General features: G+C 39.8%; 1 protein-coding gene across 2 annotated transcripts in view; it reads left to right on the forward strand.

The window, feature by feature from the left end:
- Window positions 1–21,067, forward strand: part of eif2ak4 (eukaryotic translation initiation factor 2 alpha kinase 4) — a 44,205-nt gene that overhangs the window by 19,340 nt on the left and 3,798 nt on the right. For both annotated transcript variants that reach the window (XM_072689801.1, XM_072689800.1), the window contains exons 23-37: window positions 2,111–2,232; window positions 3,928–3,977; window positions 5,766–5,934; window positions 6,869–6,985; window positions 8,303–8,368; window positions 8,602–8,775; window positions 9,694–9,828; window positions 9,932–10,039; window positions 10,116–10,244; window positions 15,294–15,380; window positions 15,654–15,763; window positions 15,858–15,916; window positions 17,367–17,470; window positions 18,770–18,838; window positions 20,599–20,643. In XM_072689801.1, the coding sequence (XP_072545902.1) occupies window positions 2,111–2,232; window positions 3,928–3,977; window positions 5,766–5,934; window positions 6,869–6,985; window positions 8,303–8,368; window positions 8,602–8,775; window positions 9,694–9,828; window positions 9,932–10,039; window positions 10,116–10,244; window positions 15,294–15,380; window positions 15,654–15,763; window positions 15,858–15,916; window positions 17,367–17,470; window positions 18,770–18,838; window positions 20,599–20,643 (1,544 nt within the window). The remainder of the gene's footprint in view (window positions 1–2,110; window positions 2,233–3,927; window positions 3,978–5,765; window positions 5,935–6,868; window positions 6,986–8,302; window positions 8,369–8,601; window positions 8,776–9,693; window positions 9,829–9,931; window positions 10,040–10,115; window positions 10,245–15,293; window positions 15,381–15,653; window positions 15,764–15,857; window positions 15,917–17,366; window positions 17,471–18,769; window positions 18,839–20,598; window positions 20,644–21,067) is intronic.

Below are 21,067 nucleotides of genomic sequence, written 5' to 3' on the forward strand. Positions count from 1 at the left end.
GTCTAACCTGAGTCATATGCATGTAAACGTCTGTAATTTTACTCTACCTTGGCAGTCCACGTGTTCCTTTCACCTCAGATGCCTGTTCTATAGCTCTCAGCTTGTTAAACGTAACTGTAAATTGCACTCCCATCCTGTAGGGGAAGCCCAGGAGCAGAAACTGTCCAAACGGTCTCCATAATACTGCTTTATGAAATACTAGGACGACTTGTAATTGTACCTCATGCTCACTTTGTTCGTTGTTTTAGAAGTACCAATGCATGATATTGTTGGAAAAGCATTCATAACTGAATACAGTAATGGTAAATATCTTCATATTGCCCACGCCTAACATTAATTATCTTGAAATGGACAAAAAGAATTGCCATCTCTACAATGATGATTTAAAACACTTCATATCGGTTACTTCCACTGAAGACTCTGTAGTCATGAAATTTCACCATGTTATTAAAATGTGCAAAATTGTTATTTGAAAAAACAACGCAACGCCAGTTAAGAAACATGCTAAAATATCCTACTAATGGCTGCACTGTTGCTCTTAGTTAAAAGTGAATGACTGTATGTATCATCATATATGTCAGGTGTCATAAGGATCTAGCTGGTCAAATTTTTTATAAACTTACCCTCATACTTTGGCTTCAGATGCCACATCAGACGTGCATGTTTTTGATAGGTTTAACAGGTAATGTACTCGTCTGCTGCTCTCTTCTGTCTTTAGTTAAAAAAACAAACAAAAAAACAACAAAAAAAAAACGTATAGTTTATTTTACTACCGGCTCCAAACTGCTTGCCAGGTACCCGATTTAAAATACCATAGATAATGACATGGCACATTGTAAAGTTCTGAAGCTTGGCAGAGAAGCTTGGGCATAGTTATAGTTACGCTAAGCTGTGATTACACAGTCTGTATTTACAGGAGAGATTTAGATTTAGTTTCATATTGTTGTGGATGTTTGGAAAATCCTGTGTGGAAAGTAGGAAAATAAAAAATCACCAAAAATGGGAATACATTGAGAAAGTACAGATACTTCAGAAGAGTGCTGAAGTGCTTACGGATCTACAGGGGTTTAGTGCGGCATCTGTACATGTAGATTCTTGAAGCCTTCTGTTCATTGCAGAGTTTTATGGTCTTTTCATGGCTTATCTTATCACGTATTTGGAGACCAAATACAATTTACTGTAGCAAATATTTAACCATAAGAGCTGACACTACATTTTAGCTTTGCTCTGAGTGCTCTGAAGCATGTAGCTATGATCATTACTCCACAAAGCGCAGTGGAGTTCCTGTCTGTAAGTTATTAGGCCTCGCAAGTGTAAATGGAGGACATATGAGGGAAATGCCACTGTCTGTTTCCAGTTGCCGAGGGGTCAGAGACTGAGAAAAGGCCTGTTTTGTTGCTCTATGCTTTTATGGGCTCAATAAAGGAGAGTTAAAAAGAGCTCTGGTATTGCTTTTGTTTATGGTGAATTATACAGCTTGTACATTGAGGAGATTGGAATGTATGGCGTCTATATCCTGTCACGACAGACGGCGTTCATGTTGGTCTAAGGTCTTTAGGTTTGACTGTAGGATGTTTTGCATCACTGGCAGAGACTCGCATGCTGTGCCCTGTGTACCTCCATCTGCTTTGGGTCTGGTTACCCCCTTGTGTTATGGCACAAGGGTGTTTGTACTTGGATGACCAGCTCACCTCTCCCTCCCAGAATGAAAGGGAGTTTTTCATCGTTCTAGGAAGTCTAGGAAGCCACACGTTGCCAGGTCTCTCCTGAAGTGTGTTCCTCAACATAGCACATTTAGGATCTAGGAAGTACATGGGTCCTAAATCGCACTGATCGCACCGCCTGTGATGGTTGTAATATGATTCTTTGAGTATGTTGTTTTTGCTCTCAACTCTGCTTTCCATTAACTGTACATGTAATCGGTATGATCTTCAGTGATCGCTTCCAATGAGAAGATTAATGCGCTAAGACTGTATTTCAAGTAATTCTTCATTCATCGTGAAATGTTCAGACTTGGTACAAGACGTACAAAAATGGATTGAGTGGATTTTTAATCTGGTTAGATACTTAACACAAACAGCCTCTGTCTCTGTCACTCACTCACTTACAGGTGCAGTAAGACTACAGACCCCACTGTTTTTGCCCAGGAACAGAAAGTTGTATGAGGGATGTGAACTGGCCTGCTTTATGGACCACAGTGGTATGCTGGTCACCCTGCCCTATGACCTGCGGGTAAGTACTCCAGAATCTGTGTTCACAAGCCCATTGGCAACATCGTGCACAGTGGATCAGTCATTACATAAATGCCTACACATCCTCCTTACACACCATATTCATAATCTACAAACACCTTGTCTCTCTATTTCTGCCAGTTTGTGACTATTTGATATATTTATATTTGTATTGAATGAAACTTTCATGATGATCGGACCAATATAAATGCTTCCTTGCCCTGTGAAGTTGCCATTTTGGAGATGCAAGGTTTTTGCATGGCAGAGACTAAATGTTAGTACAATAAGCTATCTATACAGTATCACCAATAGTTAATACCCAGGTCACCCCAATTTCTATTGTCTTGAGTTGTTTAACCCTGCAGTTATACTCTCAGGGCCCACACTGCTTCTAGGTGTAAAAATCTAAAGTTTCTTTAGATTACTAGCCAATACATTGAAGTTTACAACATACTAGGCTAACGTTGCTAACAAACACTGGATTTAGATTGTCACCAATCTAATCTCTGTAAATCACGTTTGTTTTTGCAAAAATCATATGGAAAAAAAACACTTTCATAAAAACACAGTTTAATAAAACTGCATGGATGGAGCTTTAGACTGGAACTCTGTTCAGCTCTGCAGGATGAGAGGTTTTTGGGTATGTATTTACAGAGATGAGATTGGTGACAGTCTAAGTCTAGTGTTTATTAGCAATGTTAGCATTGCACCTCCTGTTCTAAACTAAAGAATCATGTGTAACTGAGATATCAAACTTGTCTTGGCTGATGGACTATTGCTTAAAGCCTTTAAAACCTAATTGATTAGTTAAAACCTTCACTAATACACATGCAATTGGATTTGAGAAACTGTGGTGAGTTGACTTTGAACCCCCTTAGGTGGTCTCAGGGCAACCTGCCACATTTTATTATGCGATTGAGGAAACCCCGTGAGCACTCTTTATTAATTTCATTTAATACTTTTACCTTCAGTGTTGTTTCTAAGCATGATTAATGAATGGCTGCTTCAGTGTTCAGTTCTGGTTTATTGTTGGCCAACTTAAGTATTAGAGACCTGCACTGCACAGTTTGTTTGTTTTTTTTTTTTGGCCACATGAATTGATCCAAGCAACTTACTGTCTAGGCAACTTAATGAGCATCGGCCAATTCTGATCCTATTTGGAATTTTCTGAATTAAATGGCCATATGTTTACTAAAATAGGCTGCCTAATTAATCCTACAATTAATTCACTGCATTTTTAGTAAAGAATTTGAATAAATTATATGCTTTTATTATATTATAAATCATTTTTCAATTTATAATGAAAAATCATTTTTACATGTTTTTAAAATCTTTCATTACAGCTATATTCATTATCCAATGATCAGGTCTTATCATTAGGTGCATTAGGGCACGTAAAATAAATAAATAAATATAAATAAATTTAAAAAACACCAAGAAAGTGGACCTGCAGGACTGGAGTTGGATACAGTGGTGCTGTTTCCTTCACCAGCACTTTGTCTGGCGTGTAAAATGTTGGTCTTTCTAGGCTGCATGAATTAAATTCAGAGTATAAGAAGTGGGAAAACTCTAATCTCTGCAGAGCCATGCAACTGAAGAAACCCTGTTTGATGCTACTCATACGGAGCTTTCTCCTATTTCCCAGTTTAATGTCTGACTAACTTCTTGCTCTGTTTTTTCTCTCTTTTTTTGTCAGGTGTCATTTGCCAGATTTGTGGCCAGAAATAACATTTCACATGTCAAAAGGTATTTTTCCTTTTTAAATAACTTGATTGATGTACGCTGTCTCTGCAAAGTATTTACCCCCTGTTTTCAAACCAGCAGTTTGTTACAGAACCTGGCTAAACAACAGAAAGTAGTATCCGAATGAGTTATGGACAAAGGTCTGAAATGCATTAATATGAGATTAGTTATAAATAAATCATGTGCAGATTACCAATAAATTAAAATTTTAAAATAGAAAGAATTTGGCACAACTGTGGGTAGGATTGACTGATATCCAGATAGAATCAGAATCTCTATTTTGCCAGTTTTTTTTTTGCTTGGTGAGAGCAACACAAGTATGGCCTGTAACACAAACACAGGCTGTTAACAAGTATTACACTAATAGGGAAAAATATCCTAAAAATTAAATAACTCAAAGAATAATACGTTAAAAAGGAATCACTGTGCAAATGCTATGCATGTTATGTATTGGTACTGTGTTGCAATCCCGTTTGGTTCAGTGACATTTGGAAGCTCAGTTCAGTTATGGATTAGGTTTGTAGATTAGAGTATGAGTTTTGAATCTGTAGCCCACTCACTAAGCTAGTGCAAGTGTTGACAATAAAAACCTGTCTGAGAGAGCAAAGCCTATTGACTGGTTAACTGGTGTTGGGAGCAACAAAAGTGAAAGATGACAAATTCCGTGGAGACTTGTAGCAAATCTAGACTTAGATAAGTTAGCAGGGTAAACCAGATAGCTGGAGCTCAAAACACTAAGGATTAGCTGAATATTCAGTAGCTGAAAATAGCAAAGAAAAGCCAAGTATTTATAATTTTTTACAGTTTGATGACTTGATCAGCAAACATGTCGGCTGTGTGGAAGCATTTTTAAAGTCTTAGAATGACCCAAGGATGGCTTTTTGCAGACATTGTTCTGTTGTCAAGAGGAGTACATCTGCAAAGTTACAGAACTTCGGTTTGTAAAACAGTTGTAGAACAGTTCTTTTTTTTAAAAAAAAAAACAAGAGAGACTTTTAGGCTAATTAATTAAATTGATTTGTTCAGTTTTAGCAATGCAATTTTAGTGCATCTTATTAATTCATCCAGGTTTAGCGTATTTGGTCATGTGCTAGATAGACATAGAATAGCATTGCTAGAGTGGCACAGCTCATCACCCTAAAAACACCAAGTCCCCCCCCCCCCCAAACACCCCAATGTGAAGCATGATGGTGGTAGCATAATGCTGACAGGACAAGTCAGATATAGAAATAAGTAAACTGTATAAGACTAAGACTGAAGTGGAGTGAAGTTTGTCTTCCAACAAGATAATAGCTGTAAGTATTTAATCAAAGCTTCAAAGTGGTTTATAACAGAGAACCTAAGTTTTTTTTTTTTAAGTGTAAAAAATAAATAGAAATTGTCTCACAGAATGAATGTGTAATTTTGCGTAAAAGTAACTGGATATACAAAGCTGATACGACACTTGCAGCTGTAATTACAGCCACAAATGTGTGTTTTTTTTTTTTTTTTTTAAGCTGTTTTTATGCTTTTATTTTATTAATCTCAAGGGGGAATGGGGAACTGGCCTTTTATCTAGAAAGTATTCACCATAGTTTTTTTTCCCACAGGAGTTAGAAACTATGGTGAGCCGCCTAAGGTGGTCTGAGGGTGGCATGCCACAGTTTAATACGTTAACAGGGAAATCCTTTGGTCATTCTTTATTAAGGTCTTATTATCCTGCTACCTTCAGTGTGGTTTATAAGCATGATTAATGGCTGCTTATAACATTGCCACTTAATAACAATAAGGTCTAATCTTAATCCTGTTTAGGTACAGTATTGAGCGTGTGTTCAGACCGCGCAAGCTGGACAGAGCTCACCCCCGAGAGCTGTTGGAGTGCGCTTTTGATATAGTGGTGCCTGTGACTGGCAGCATGCTCCCTGATGCTGAGACCATCTACACCATATCTGAGGTGATCCAGGAGTTCTGCGCTCTCCAGGTACCTGACCCATACATCTACTGGGACCAAACAGTGCAAACGTCTTAAAGGGAATTTATTAAACAGTTCATTTGTACCTTTTTGGCAGATTCAGACAAAGTAAATAAGAACCGGTCTTATTTTCTTGGTAGGGTTCTCAGTTCTCAAAATCAGTATGGATTTTTTAATGAATAGTTTAGGCTGACAGTGATTTGTTTTCTGTTGGGTTTATACCTTGGCTGGCATAGGCAACATTGGTTTAATCAGTGTCTGCAGCCGTAGCTCCGTAGTTCCTTATATCAGTTGAACTAGGAACTGCAGTGTTCTGTGACTGAGAAGCCTTGCGCAGAGTTGCCAAAATCCATAACTTGCAAATATGATCTGATGGGCTCTCAGGATTGGCTAATCAGAAAAATATCGTCCAATCACACATTTTTTGGCTGAAAATCAGCTGATAGCCAGCCGATTCAGTTTTCTGTGCTATACACACCCCTAGTTCTAGTCATGTCAACTCTATGGAAACTCAGTTATTTCTCTCAGGGTCTTTTTTCTGTTTTTTTAGAACATGATTGGAAAGAACTATGATTATGTCTGCATGGGGAGAAATAATTTTTTTTAAACTTTTAAACTTTTTTTAAACCAGAGATGTGAACACGGCATCCATGGAACAAGAAATAAATTGTTTAAATAACCTTTGTAAAGATCAGTCTCTGATGACCGCTCCACCTGGCAAAATGGTTTGATTTTCAGGAAATGGCGGATACATCCTATTGCATGCTTTATAAATAAATAAACTGTTCCAGAATTATATCAGAGGAAATGGCGAGCTTCTGTAAGCAGGTCTAATAATACCTGATATTACAAATGGCCTCAGAAAAAGCAAACACTGTCCTCTGTAAAGTGTTAGAGTTGGAAAGAAGTCTGTTAATGTTTTGTATTTCATGCTGGGTTGCAGGAAAGGAACTACACTATCTACCTGAACCACACCAGCATGTTGCGAGCCATTTTACTGCACAGTGGAGTTCCAGAAGACAAACTAAACCAGGCTTCCAATATACTGTGTGATGCCATGGTGAGCTCAGACTCGTACACACACATACTCACTGCTACAGTTGTAAGCAGTCGCCCTAAGCAGTCGTTTGCAGTTTGGAGTGTCTATGTGAAATTAAGTTATAGTTAGTGCTGTCAATGTTAACGCGTTAATGTGCACAATTTATCTGCAAACTTTTGTAAAGCAAATGAATTATCTTACCAAGTTTGGCCCCAACTTCCTCCTGTAGGTCACTCCCTCTTTACAGAGCCTGGTGAGGTATTATTTGCTTTTATGTAGTGATGTAAACACCATGTCCCTACTGTTGAGCTCAGAGGGTAGATTACTCTTTATTTATGCTGAAATATGAATTAAATCTCATAAATAACTCTTTTTCTCTTACCGCTCCCTCGTCACTCACACTCTTACTCACAGACTCAAGTTCTCACACTACACTGAGATCATAATAAAAGGCAGTTTATTAAGCGTACTTCTCATTTATTAGTTCTATTGCTCCAAAAGTAAAAGTGTTAGCATTTTAACTTGTGATTAATCATAAATAATCACAAAATATTGCTCTGATTAACATGATTAAACTTTGCAATGGATTGACACTACTTGACACAGTTTTTTCTGTTTATCTGCTGAATTTGGTGTATTGAGAAAACATGTAAAATGTAGAGCATGTAAAATCTTTTGGGTTTTTTTCTTGTTTTTCCACAAAGGTAAATGAAGCAATTATAAAGCATAATTGTGCACTAAAATGTTCAGAAGGTTGTTTTGTGTTGAGCATGTGTGCTTCTTTTTACTTGATAATCAGCTAAACTGGTCATTTTACCTTGGCTGACCAGTGTTTTTCATATGTGAGTAAATGTCCTCTGGACATCAATCAATCAATTTTCATTTTTAATTTTGATTTAAAATTGTTGTATTTCCTATTACATCAGTGCCAGGAGAATGATTTATTTTCGTTGCTCTGCATCATTTGGTGATTTGTGACCAGGATGACCCATTCTGAAGTAGGGGTCACAGATGTGCAACATTCAGCTCGAGCTGTTCCATACTTACTGTTTCTGTCTAGATGGAAATCAACATATAGCATGCTTTAGGTTTGTGTTGTCTTACTGTGAGGTGTGTTTGTCCACTTGAGATGCAGGAAGCTGCGTCTCTCCTTATTTTTTAATGCTCTATATGCCCAGTGGTTTATTCAGCCATTCAAATAAAAAAAAGGCTATTGTAACCTACTGTTGAACTCCCCAAATTGGAGTTCATGGAGTTCACATTTTGATAACATTTCAAGCACTCCCTCGAGGTCTCTTGGTAACATAACTTGGAATCTCTCTGTCTTTCACAACACAGAGTGAAAAGCTGACTAAGCGTGAGGTGGAAGCCAAGTTCTGCAACCTGTCTTTGTCCAACAACAGCGTAAGTCACTAGAAATACAGCCAATGTTTTATACACTATATACACACAAATGGTCATCTGTAAGTGTCAAGCTAAATCTTTTGGTAAAGGTAATTAATGAACTGCATTTAGCTTTTTGCTAAAGCAGAAATATTTGTCAGTACATTAGCTATCACATTTTATTTCATAGTCTCTCCACATCGTCTCTGCTAAGGCTCCACTCATTCTCATGTTCTCTGTTTATGTTTATGCAGTTGCAGACGCTGTATAAGTTCATTGAGCAGAAGGGGGAGCTGCACGAGCTCATTCCCCTCATCAACTCACTGACCAAACAGAAGATTGCAGCGGTTACACAGCTGGCCAAGCAAGGCTTGAAAGACTTGGAAGAGCTCACTGGCCTGCTCAAGAAACTTGGAGTTAAACTACAGGTAGTATATCTGCTGAAGAAATGTACATGCACAATTTATTTGAATGAGGTATTGCCTATTCATGCATAAACAAAGATTAGACCGTTGTTGGGTGTTTTACCACAGTTTGAGTGGTGGGCGGACTTTAACAGGAATCAGATAAGTGAATCAGGTGTACTGTTTTTTTTATTAATTAGTTTAAATGGACACACACAATTTGTCTATTCCCTGTAGAGAAACACTGCCAATATCATAGGACTTGAAGCAGATAAACCTGTTGACACCATGCCTAATGCACAATCAAATCTTCACAGCAATGTGCCAAAATCTAGTAGAAAGCCTAGACAGTCTATGGTGTAGACTTATATAATACCCTTGATTTTGATGAAAACAATGAATGAGCAGGTGTCCCAATACTTTTGTCTATATAGTGTATATCAACATCCTAAAGCTTATTTTGAGGACAGTGTGTGACTTCACTGATTTCCCTCCAATGAGCACAGCCATGGTCTTATCGGCTGCAACCTTCAGCAGGAACATTCTTCTGGTATCTTGGCCCCTGGTAATGCACAACGAACAAAACAGCAGCCTACCAGACAAACTTTTCAAGGCCTAAGTTGGGTCAGACTACACTGTTGTTCTTGCTGTTCAGTGTGATGCCCCAGATTCAAGAAGCAGTGGCAATGAAAACTTCCTAAATGACATTTACAAGAAGAGAGGAACTGCGTTTCATGGGACGAAAACCTTGGCTGTGGATCTGTCATGCTTGGATAGATTCTGTGACAAGAAATACAGGATACATGAGGGGACGGTGTGTGTGTGTGGGGGGGGGGTAGTATTTTTTATTATTATAATTTTTTTTTTTAAACTGAGAATATGATTTCTGACCTGTCTCTGAAATCAAAATGTGAGCTCACCTTGATACTTGGTTGGTTACAGGTGGTGGTCAACCTGGGGCTGGTCTACAAGGTGCAACACCACTTCGGAGTCATCTTCCAGTTTGTGGCCTTTATTAAGAAACGCAGGCGCACTGTGCCTGATATTATAGCAGCAGGAGGGCGATATGACCACCTGGTATCTACCCCTCTATCTATCTCACACACCCTCACTGAGCAGTTATACTAAATAAAATATAATAAAACTTGACCTGAAATTTTTTTTCTTTTGCTCTGCTCAGATCTTGGAGTTCCGTGCCCCAGCAGCCACTGCTCCTGTGCCTTCAGCTGTGGGAGCCAGCATAGCTCTGGATAAAATCTGCACTGTTGTGGCAGCCATGGAAGAACCGGTGAGGCTGAGACCTCTATTTCTCTGTCCGAGTTTTGGTTGACTGCTTCTACACCACCTTGATTTGATCTCCACAGCCCCTTGTTAGCTCCTGTGACGTGCTGGTGGTACCTGTAGGCCACACCTCACTGGGCAGAGCCATCAACGCTACCCAGAAGCTGTGGACTGCTGGAGTGTCAGCTGACTTGGTCTACGATGTGTCACAGGTCAGTCTTCAGTAATTCAGCAGGAAATTTGAGTACACACATTGGTGTGATGTGTAGTTGTCTTTCATGTACTTTTTGTAGTGTTGCGTACGCCCTGTAGTTCCTTTGCTGTTGCCATGACACAGGAACATCCTCCACATCCACAGCGCTCCCCTGATCTGTGCCAGGGAGTCTTACGTCAATATTACATGCACTGATTGCTTAGTGCATGGCAAGAGCCTGCGCCTGAGCATTTACGATGCAAGAGTCTTACTTCTTTCAGAGCGATGTCTCTCCCCACGTCCTGCCACTCAATCATTTTTATACTCTCTTTGTTTTCTCTTTCATTTCTATTCCCCAATTAGACTTCTATTTTTGATTAAATAGTGGCCAAGATACACTTCTGTGTATCTTGGCCTGGCTCTAAACCTTGTATTGCCCAACCATGTACCCTGAGCCCAAAATCAACAATGGCTTGATTGTCTTCTTCCCTCATCATCTGCTTGACTGGAAGGTGATGAAATACTGGTCCAAAATCTGACATACGACTATACTTTACCGTTAGTATGCATGCAACTGACCTGAGCATTCACCCCTACTTTTATTTGAGGAGGAAAACTGCTCTTGTTCCACTATTTATTCAAGCAAAAAAGTTACTTACAATGTGACTGTATAAGGGTATTACATTTTTCATACAAATGTGTCATATATAGAAACGAATCATAAATATGGGCCTCAATTAAAAAAAATTATAGTAAATAATAATAACTGGTTACAGTGGCACCTGTCAAGGGGTGGGATATATTAGGCAGCAAGTAAGCAGCCAGTTCTTGAAGTTAAAAGCAGGACATTTGGGCAAGCATAAGGTACTTAGTCACTTTGACGAGCCAAGCCGTGACGGTTAGATGGCGATCAGAAACATCCCCAAAATGCAGGTCTTGTTGGGTGTTGGCGATAGTGTCACAAGGCTCAGTTGATGTGTATGGATAGGAAAGCCAGCTTGCCATCTCACGGAAGACCTATCCTATGAAAAAGGTTAATGCTGGCGTTTGGAGTTCTGAGCTGTTTTGATGGCACAACAGGGACATGCGCAATATTAGATAGATGGAGGAAATGTATGTCTTGCTTGTTTGGGGGGGGGGGGGCTGAAAAGTAGTCAGAAAATAAAACCGTGGGTTTATGTGTGGGGTTATGAGTCATGTGAATTGTAGGTCTAACAGGGAAAACAATAGGAACATCACAACAAAACTAGACAGTCTGTTGCTGTCGTCTTAATTGCTACTGAGAATCGGTTGAATTGTTTCATACAGTGTTTCATTGCTTCGTTGTTGGTGGTCCAAATTAGATATTCCTACAAGTTCTTGTTATGAACAAGCTAAAAAAACAAAAAAAAAAAAAAAAAAAAAAACATGGTCCCAACATCTGTGACCTTGAGTCCGAAATGAGTACAGTTGGCCTTGCTTTCTTTGGGAGGGGAACATGGCACAATACTAGCCAGGACAGTCTTGGACTTTGGTTGTCGATGAAGATAATTCATTAATATCATTACTGAATATTCTTATGATACTAGGGTTTTTAAATTGATGATTTGAAGGGATTTTTATTTTGTTATTTTTACCCAGTTTTACCCAACCGACTTGTTAGTGCTCTTCCCCATCACATGTAATGCTCCCGACACTGGGAGGGTGTAGACTGACACATGCCTCCTCTGACACGTGTAGCCTGCTGCTGCGTCTTTTCGAAACAACCAACACGCTTGGGGGAAAGCACCGACTACCCAACTCTGATGCTTTAGCTAGCATACGCTAGCTGATGTGATGTGGAGAGAAAGAGATCCATTCACCCACCTGGAGAGAGCAAGACCAGTTGTGCTATCTTGGGCTCTGGCTGCTGGTGGCAGGCAGCATAGTCAGGCATATTCTCTAACGAGCAAAACTGACAAGGTATGGCTGGAAACCGGCTTGAGGATGGTGGCTGCTTTTACTGTTTTAAAGATTAAACACACTTTGCTGCCATTGCACAGCAGTACAACGGAATTCAACTTCTGCATTTTACCCACCCGTGGCAGTGAACACACACATGCACACACTATGGGCAATGGCAATTAGAGTACCCCTGAAGCAGCAGGCAGCCACCTCAGCACCTATAGAGCAACTGGTGTTTAGGGGCCTTGATCAAGGACACCTCAGCCGTGGATGCTGGTCCTGGGGATCAAACCAATTCTGCCTTTCTAGCCTTTAGACCTCAGGTGCTACATCATCGTTGTTTTTATTTTTTTATTTTTAATTTGTAAACCAGATTGTATCTGTATATACTTTGACCAAAATCTGTTTATACGTTTCAGTGGAAATGTAAACAATATCTGGTCAGATAAGATCCAGTCTTGCTTTCTTGCATAAAAGAATTACTTTCTGTAAACAATGGTTCTGTAATCGAGGTGGTCCGGCTACATCGCGGTAGGCGGTGAACATCTGAAAGACTATTTAAACCGCAGGTGAACGTTTATCTACCAGTAAAAGTACACACACAGTGACCGAGGGAGATCATAATAGTAAGAGAGCGAGCGAGAGTGAGCGCGTATACAGTAATAATGACCCATGTTAACTTTTTTTGGACAGAAGTGTTTCCGCCTGCCTGTAACTGCCTCTGACTGTATCCAGATGTGGAAAGCGCATTCCATTCACACTTGGTTTACAATGTGTTTTAGATCCGAATGTGGTTTGAGTGATCAGACGGTGATCTGATCACAGTTTACACCTAGCTTTTCATGTGGTCAAGTAAACTCCGAACATATTCTGATCACAGATGGCGTTTTGGAGAACCAGTATTTCTTGCTCCTGGGCTTTTGTGCTTTATGCCACCACTAAAGGACATGCATTTGTGGACAGGCTGAGATTTTACACAAATATGACTCGTTCCACATTTCTAACGAAGGTTGTCCTCTCTGCCTCACCAAAGTTACATAGTGCTGTTAGCACTTTGCTAAGCCCAGAGTGGCAACTGCATAGACACTATTACAGGTCCGTAAAGCATCAACATGATGTGTCAGAAACAACACAAGCAGGTCTGTTTTAGGGCAGCATACATCTTGACTATGCCCAATTTGCGGCAAACGTGAGATTTGTTTAGGTATACAGTTTGCATGATTCTAATCGAGGGATTATAAGGGCTTTATTGCTAACTTTTAAATGTGCTAACTGTGTTAGCTTCATCACACTCTGTACACCCGACTACATCTATGTCTAGTTTTCAGCAGAACTATGCTTTTCTTACTAGTTAAACATGTTCATCCTGACAGGAAGAGATATTTTGAATGAAGTCACAAGCATGTGAGTTGTGGAGCGTTAACCTAACAGGTGGCCCGACAGGTGAAAGTGTTTGCTGCAATTGAGGCTGCGTGTTTAGGTTTGTTGACGGGAGCTGTCAGGGTTGGTTGCACAGTGACGGGGTCACTGAGTGCAGAATGATGTTTACTGCACGGAGAGCTGTCTACTCCATGCTCACTGAGCTGCAAACAGACATCACACCAGCAGGTGTGATGAAGATAAATCTGCCCCCAGGCACACACTGATCAGTGGACGCACTTCTGGCTCGCCTTCATGGAAATTCACACGAATAGTTTCTCAGGAATCTGTTGACACACTACTTGCAGTGTCAGAAAGGCAGACTTTTCTTTCAGGAGGTTTGTAGGTCTGCTCATCACGACCGACTCTCTTTGCTGTCTTTTTGTCTTCCCCTCTCTCTGTCTCTCTCTGCCTCTCTGAAACCCACACTCACACAAACAGAGAGTAATGGTCTTACATGGGTGAGTTAGCTTCCTATACACAGACAACGTGACCATGTAGCCTCTGTTCTAGCCAAACATGCCACTGTCGATTTTTGAAGGAGTCAGTTGAGCAGTTGGTTACCCTCTGCGGTTTTATCAGCCTCTCTTCTGTCAAACAGAGCAATGCTCATTCTCGACCTGTAGCTTATGTTCATTTCTAATGCCTGTCACTTTGGAGATGCTTGTAATTTTGGCAACTACTAAAGGGTGGCCTTTCAACTGACGACGAACATGAGCCTTTATAAAAATACACAGGCGTTTAGTAAGACGTCTGAAATTAACCTTGAGTAACAATATATTCTTTTATTTTATATTAAACGAATGTTCATTTGAATTGAAGAGCCAATAACTTGACAAAATGTGCAGAAATGGGATAACAGTTTTGCAGACAAAATGCAGGTCATGATGTTTATTGAGAGGGACAACATGAACACGAAAGTGGGCATAAAGTACACATTCCTTCCTCCTGTAGGTCACTCTCTTTACAGAGCCTAGTGGCGTATTGGGGCTTTTATTTAGTGACGTAAACGTTGCTGCTGTTGAGCTCAGAGGGTATATTACACTTTATTTATGCTGAAATAATGAAATACGGTGCTGGATAAAATCTCATAACTAACTAAATATTGTAAGAAAAAAAACTGTATTCCTCTAGACATGTACATTCACCAGAGCGACTTACAAAAGTGCTTTGCTATTTACCCAAGAAAAACCTCAGCTAGTTTGAAATGGCTAAAAATTCAAAGATACCTCTAAGTTTAGACTCTACTAAACACAATAAGGGGACTGCTCTGCTATTCTCCAAAGTAATCTCGGAAGCAAGCGACTCGGACACCCAGGGGAATGTCATTTCACCACTTTGGTGCCAGGACAGAAAAAAGCCTGAACGCTTGTCTTCCGTGGATTTTGAGGGTCGAGCCGAGCCATACTTGAAGCTCGAAGGGCTTGACAGTTTTCAAAGATGTTAGCTAGCATTTTAACTTGTGATTAATTATATGGCAGAATAATGTGACTAAATTTACACCACAATATATATAATTTAATGGATTTGTGGTCCTGCATTCTTTAAATGATCTTTAGAATGATTTAAAGATTTAAAAAAATATTACCCTTTCACATTCACATCAGTCGATGACCATCATATTTATAACAGAATTTCAAATGACCAGCCCTATTGTTTTTTTAATGCTGATTTAATGCAATTCTTGCTTGTTCTGTATGGCTGAAGATAAATGTATATGTTTCAGTCTCAGGAGGCTCTCATGGAACAGTGCAGACTCTCAGGCATTACCTTCATGGTTCTTGTCTCTGACAAAGAGGGCAGCTATTTTAAGGTAAGCTTTAAGAAAGCTGCACAGCTGCTTACTTTGCACTGGTGTGAAAATTACACTGCTTGTTCTTTTTATAGACGTTCTAGACATTTCAGTAATGGGTCTTTAACTAATAAACATGCCCAAACTGAACATTTTCAAAGAAATTAAGGCAAATTATTAAGCAGCATGGTAAACACAAGGTTCAGTGTTTTTAGAATAGTGCTCCTTCTCCCCCATACACTGTAGATGTTGAGGTAATCATCTCTTTTTTTTTTTTTTTTTCCACTGCTCTAGGTGAAATCTTTTGAGAAGGACCGTCAATTGGAAAAGAGGATCCCTGAGTCGGACCTAGTGGATCACATCATCCAGAAATGCAGGACCAAACTCTTTGAAGAAAGAAGCCGGTAAATGGCACTGCGCTGATTCTTTATGCCCTTCTTTATAACCCTGGTCCTCACACGGTTGACCTAATGTTCTCTGTTGATTTGTTCCCACCAGAGAGATATCAGAGGGAACCTCTCTCCAAAATCCTAAGGGATCATTGCTGGTAAACTCAGGTATGAGATTTTCTTCTTGACCTTTTCTGTTGTTATTAAGCTTGAAGAGACCGCCCACAGCTATGGAAAAACTCAGCTAAGGTCCCCTTGCGCACTTGTGGAACTGGTGCTGCTGTTTAGACGGGGGGGTGGGGGGGGCACAGTGTACACTTGCACTTTCCATCTGATGACCGCATGAATAATGTTTTTCATTGGTCCTTTTTAATAAAACCACTGTCTGAGTTCCATGTTGGCCCCACATATGGATACCTGCCAGGATCCCACTAGGGTCAGTGATGGGGACCAGGAGGGATTAAACATGGTCCCTGTCTAGGTTGTACACTGCCAATGGGGCATAGATGGGACCCATGTAAGATTATGGTGGGCTATGATTTGGGAAGCCCAACTGGGTCCCAGCCACAACACATACAAATCCACTCTGAGCCCATGCTCACCTGGAACCCACCTAGCCCATGTTCCACCCATGTGAGCCCCACGTTATCATGTTTTATTATTTGGGCATTGTGATCCTCGGTGATGCCACAGATGGTCTACGAGAGCATAATTAACCCCCCCCCCCCATTGCTTTACTTACTAGCACAATGCTAGCAGGAACAGGTGTCCATTAGCTGACTGACATAACATTCTCCTCCCAGCATGTTGAGCTGTCCAGTTACTGTGTTAATGTTTTTTCAAGAGCAGGAGTGTGTTTATATTGTTTGGCTATTTTCATGTTTCCAGCAAGAAGCATATACTAGCTTTCATGGTGCGTAGCATTGTGTGATGGGGGCCTGTGATGATGCATTCGTTTTTTTTCTTTTTTTTTTCTAAATAATTTTTGGACGAACTATTGTTAAGGGCTGATAAGACCTGACAATCCCTTGGCTCAGGCATGGTTTACACAGCTGTTCCCATGACTGCTGACATCACAACAAGGGGATATTATGTGTGGGATCTGGTGGGGCTTTTGTCAGTTGTTGCTTTGGTTTTGCAGTTTTCCAAAGAGAACATGTTTGTTTATTTAAAAACAGTTGGGAGAGCAGTGTCCTGAAGCTTTGATGGCTGTGAGCATACTGTGTACTTTTAAGTAGCCCCTCAAATGGGTATACTAAGCATAATTTATGGTCCTCTGTCTGGTAGTTTTGCCACTGAAGTCTGGATTTTGCTGCTAAGCCTCTCTTTCTCCCAAATTCTATTGTGTTGTTTTTTTCTCACGCTGCAAAGGGACTTTTATTAACTCATTTCCCAAAAGCAACAAGGCCACAAAGAGTGTTAGTTCTCAAAGAGAGTCAAGATTGTTACATTTCACACTACAGCTGGCATTCAGACTTTTCTCATACTCTAAACATGCTGATTTAGTTAGTTATGCAAGAAAATCAACACAAAAACAAACTCTGATGCATTGTTTTTTTTAAATCAGTAGTTGACTGGCTTTGACATCTTGTATACATGCATTTTTTTTGTCTGCCAGGGTCATCAGAGCAGCACGGTGGCAGTGCTGCCATGAGCATGAATGTGAACCTGGTCACGCCGGAGAAGGTTTCTGCCAGCACCCGGCGGCGCTACGAGACACAGGTTTGTAAGGGTGCCAGTGTTGCAAAGGTTAAACAAAACAGTTTCTTCATACGTGTGCTGTTTTTTCTTAACTCAATAATTCTGAATTTTCTTGTTTTTTTTCCTTAACTTTTCTTTCCAAAAAAAGTAATGTTAGAAAAAAAGGGCCCCTCTCACTGGTAACTGTAAGGATTGGTTTTCCAGAAAGGGATTAAACCTAGTCCAAGACTAATTTATATTTTAATGGAGCATCACCATTCAGAACATGCAGGATTAGGCATACATACAGGACTAGGCTTAATCCCTGTCGGAAGGTAAGCCTTTAAAAAGATCAGTTTAAATAGTTGACGACTCGAGGTAATGTCTAATTTAACAACATTTAAAAGTGGAGATTTTACAGAAGTACTGTTTGTGTCTACTTAAGGAAAGTAATAGCTCCCTGATGTCATACCACAGTCGTTTTCTTAAGAGACTATTTGAGAATGTTGCCTTTAAGAATGTGTTTATGAACCTTTATCTTAAGATTGTTAGAACGTCCTGCTGCTCGTCTTAGGAAACTAGCTTAAACTAGAAAGACTGAAGTTTAGATACATTGAAGTTAAATTAGATATTTAGCTTGCTGTTCTTTGCCGCAACAATATTGCCAACCTGTAAGTAGTGGGATTTTGGTTGTTGGGGAAAAAAAATAAAATAAATAATAATAATAAAAAAAAAAAAAAAAACAATATATATATATATATATAAGCAAACAAGGATTGCTTGCATAAACTGGGTTTAGCTGTGTTTATGATCTACCACTGTGTTTAACTATGCACCATAGAGTTGGGCAGTATTCTGGTATTACAGTATTTCAAAATGATGACTGTCAGATTTCAGCGATTGGTCATACACACAGGTAGAACGAAAAAAGGGTCGAAATGATTAATACAGGAGAATCTGCAAGCGATCATCATGACAAACTTGCAGGGGATCGCGCAAAATGTATTTTTACTGTATTATGGAATTACAGAGTCATTCGGCATGTCCGCGATCGTTTGGCGCGAGTAATTTGGCATGGCTCAGTTGCGATGGTGAAATTACGGATTGAGTAGAGCAGGGTGCTGACGTCGCTCTTCCACTGCTGGCCTGGCTGAGGCTCGAGTGAAGCCTCGACAGCCTCCGCAGACTCAACTTGCTGCCTGTAGCTGAGAGCCAAGCGGAGTGAACTGCTTCTCACCGAGCCGTGATGCACGCGAGGATAAAACGCCTTTTGTTTTCCACTGACGTTTATAGTGATCATGGGAGTAACTGTTCCTTTCTTTCCCTCTCCTCCTCTTCCAGATCCAAACCAGATTGCAGAATCTTGGTAGCAATTTGCAGAACAAGAGTAATGACATAGAGGTGCTGGCTGTAAGTGAATGCTTTTGTGTGTGTGTGTGTGTGTGTGTGTGTGTTTTTAACACACTATGGAAATTCTAGACAAGACTGGAATTTTTGGAGGGAATATGTATTGTTTCATGTATTATTATTTATTTATTTGTGGTTTGGATGTGAATTCATATTAGGTGTTACTGTGCACAGTACATTTGCAGTCCATCCTATAATTTATCCAGTCCTTACAGTATTTAAACTTTATAGACTTATTTTTTTTGTGTTCTTTGTTGAGGGGCACATAATTTGTTGCACATCTAGTTGTTTTTATTTATTTTTTTGTTTTGTTTTTTTACAAGAACCCAATAAGCTGCACTTAAAAAGTTAAAGATTATTAGACTTCTAGTCTATTAAACCCCGTACATTAAAAATAAGAAAACTTTATTAATCCAGTTGCTGAAAAAGGGCAGCGAAATCCTGGTGGGTTTGTGTTACCAGTGTTACCAAAACTCTTTGTTCCCCTAAGGAACCTGAGAATGCTCATGTCATTTAGTGTGTCAATGGTAACTTAAGGTTTAGCTACCCTGGATCATCACAACTGATGTGAGAACTTTAGAAACCTACCCTAACCTATGTTTGCACTACGTCTTGGGCAGCTGCGATATATAGAAAATATAAATATAAATACATAAAATGGTGACTTTACAGGAGAAGGCAAAAACTTTAAATAGAAGTCAATGTAAAAAGTTTATTTCAAGTCATTCAGAGCATTTCTATTGGTTCATTCATCCAGAATTATGTAGACGGAGCAGCTACAGGCTTCAACCCACAGAGAAAACTAAAAACAGACAAAAAGGGAGATACATGGTTTTCATTGGACATCAGTAAAATATATTTGAATATCTGTGTCCTTATCCTAATGCGGGCTAACTTTGGCCTTGCTGTGGTTTGGTAATTTTTGCTGTAGGTTTAATAAATTGCTAGTTTACAGACATATTTATTTGCAGAAAACTGTTGAAGTAATGTTATTAGGCTGGGTTGTAGTGCCACTTTTGGGGGACAGGGGCACGGCATGGCTTTATCTATTTAGCAGCTGGTCTTATTGAAGATCTTACTCATTTTAATGGATTGCTAAAACTGCAGTTAAACTTCTTACTAGAAAAATAAAGTCTTTGTGTTTCTTTCCTATAAAATGAATGCTTCAGATTAATCAGTTCATTTAGCTTGCACGTCATCTCTGTTGGCAATTTGCTGAACTCATTGTGTGCAGGTTCATTTACTTTTTTTTTTTTTTTTTTTTTTGGGACGAGATGGCTCATTTGAACTGATTAACACATTTAGTAGATGCAATATTATATATATATTTTTTTGGGTTGGATTACTTTAAACATCAATAAAATAGGCTGCAGATTAATTGAGTGCTAAATAGTCATTAGCAGCATAGTTAAAATGCCATAGTTACACATAGGTAAGTAAACAGTTCAGTCTCCTAGATGGAGCAGATTGATTTTGTGAAATAATGAGCTGTTTTCTTTGTACAAGTAACACTTGTGGAATGCAGCAATGGACTTAATCATCAGACTGAAGTCTCTCCATAGTCCTGTATCTGTACTCACTGGAAATTGGCAGGCTTTTTGCAATTGTTGTCCCAGCAGCAATGCTAAGACACTCTTCGGAAAGTTCCTGTTGCCTGGTACAGTGTGTTTATGTGGTGATGGTGGTGTGTGTTGTGTACACAGTGCATTTCAGATAAGAATCCATTGTGCTGTGAAAGTAACCTCGTTTCCCTCCACTCCCAGGTTGACTTGCCCAAGGAAACCCTCATCAACTTCCTATCCCTGGAGGTATGTAGTCTTTATGATGAGCTATTGAGTAAATAAGCTGCATTCCACAGTGAAAGGGAGGGAAGCCTTTACAGACACACAAACAGGAAAGTGTGGGGGGGGGGGTCCTGTCTGGTGCGCAAAGTATGAAGGAAACATGGATGTGGAGGTTCCGCCACTCTCTTCTCGTGAGGGGGAACCCCTCTCCTCCAGTCAATTTTCCATTTCTTTCTCAGCACTACAAATGAATGAACCACTTGAAGAGAAGGAAGACGACAGAGCTTTTTTGGCTTCCAGGGCTGGGCGGTGGAATACAATCCCCCGGTCTTTGTTTGAATAAGAGAAAAACACAGCAATTATGCAGTGCGAAGAAATCTAAATCCAGATGAGAAATGTAACTGACGCAGACTGGCGTAGCACACCAAATGAATGAATGGCCGGCTTG

This window comes from Salminus brasiliensis, chromosome 10 (genome assembly GCF_030463535.1).
Source record: "Salminus brasiliensis chromosome 10, fSalBra1.hap2, whole genome shotgun sequence".
NCBI classification, from domain to species: domain Eukaryota; kingdom Metazoa; phylum Chordata; class Actinopteri; order Characiformes; family Bryconidae; genus Salminus; species Salminus brasiliensis.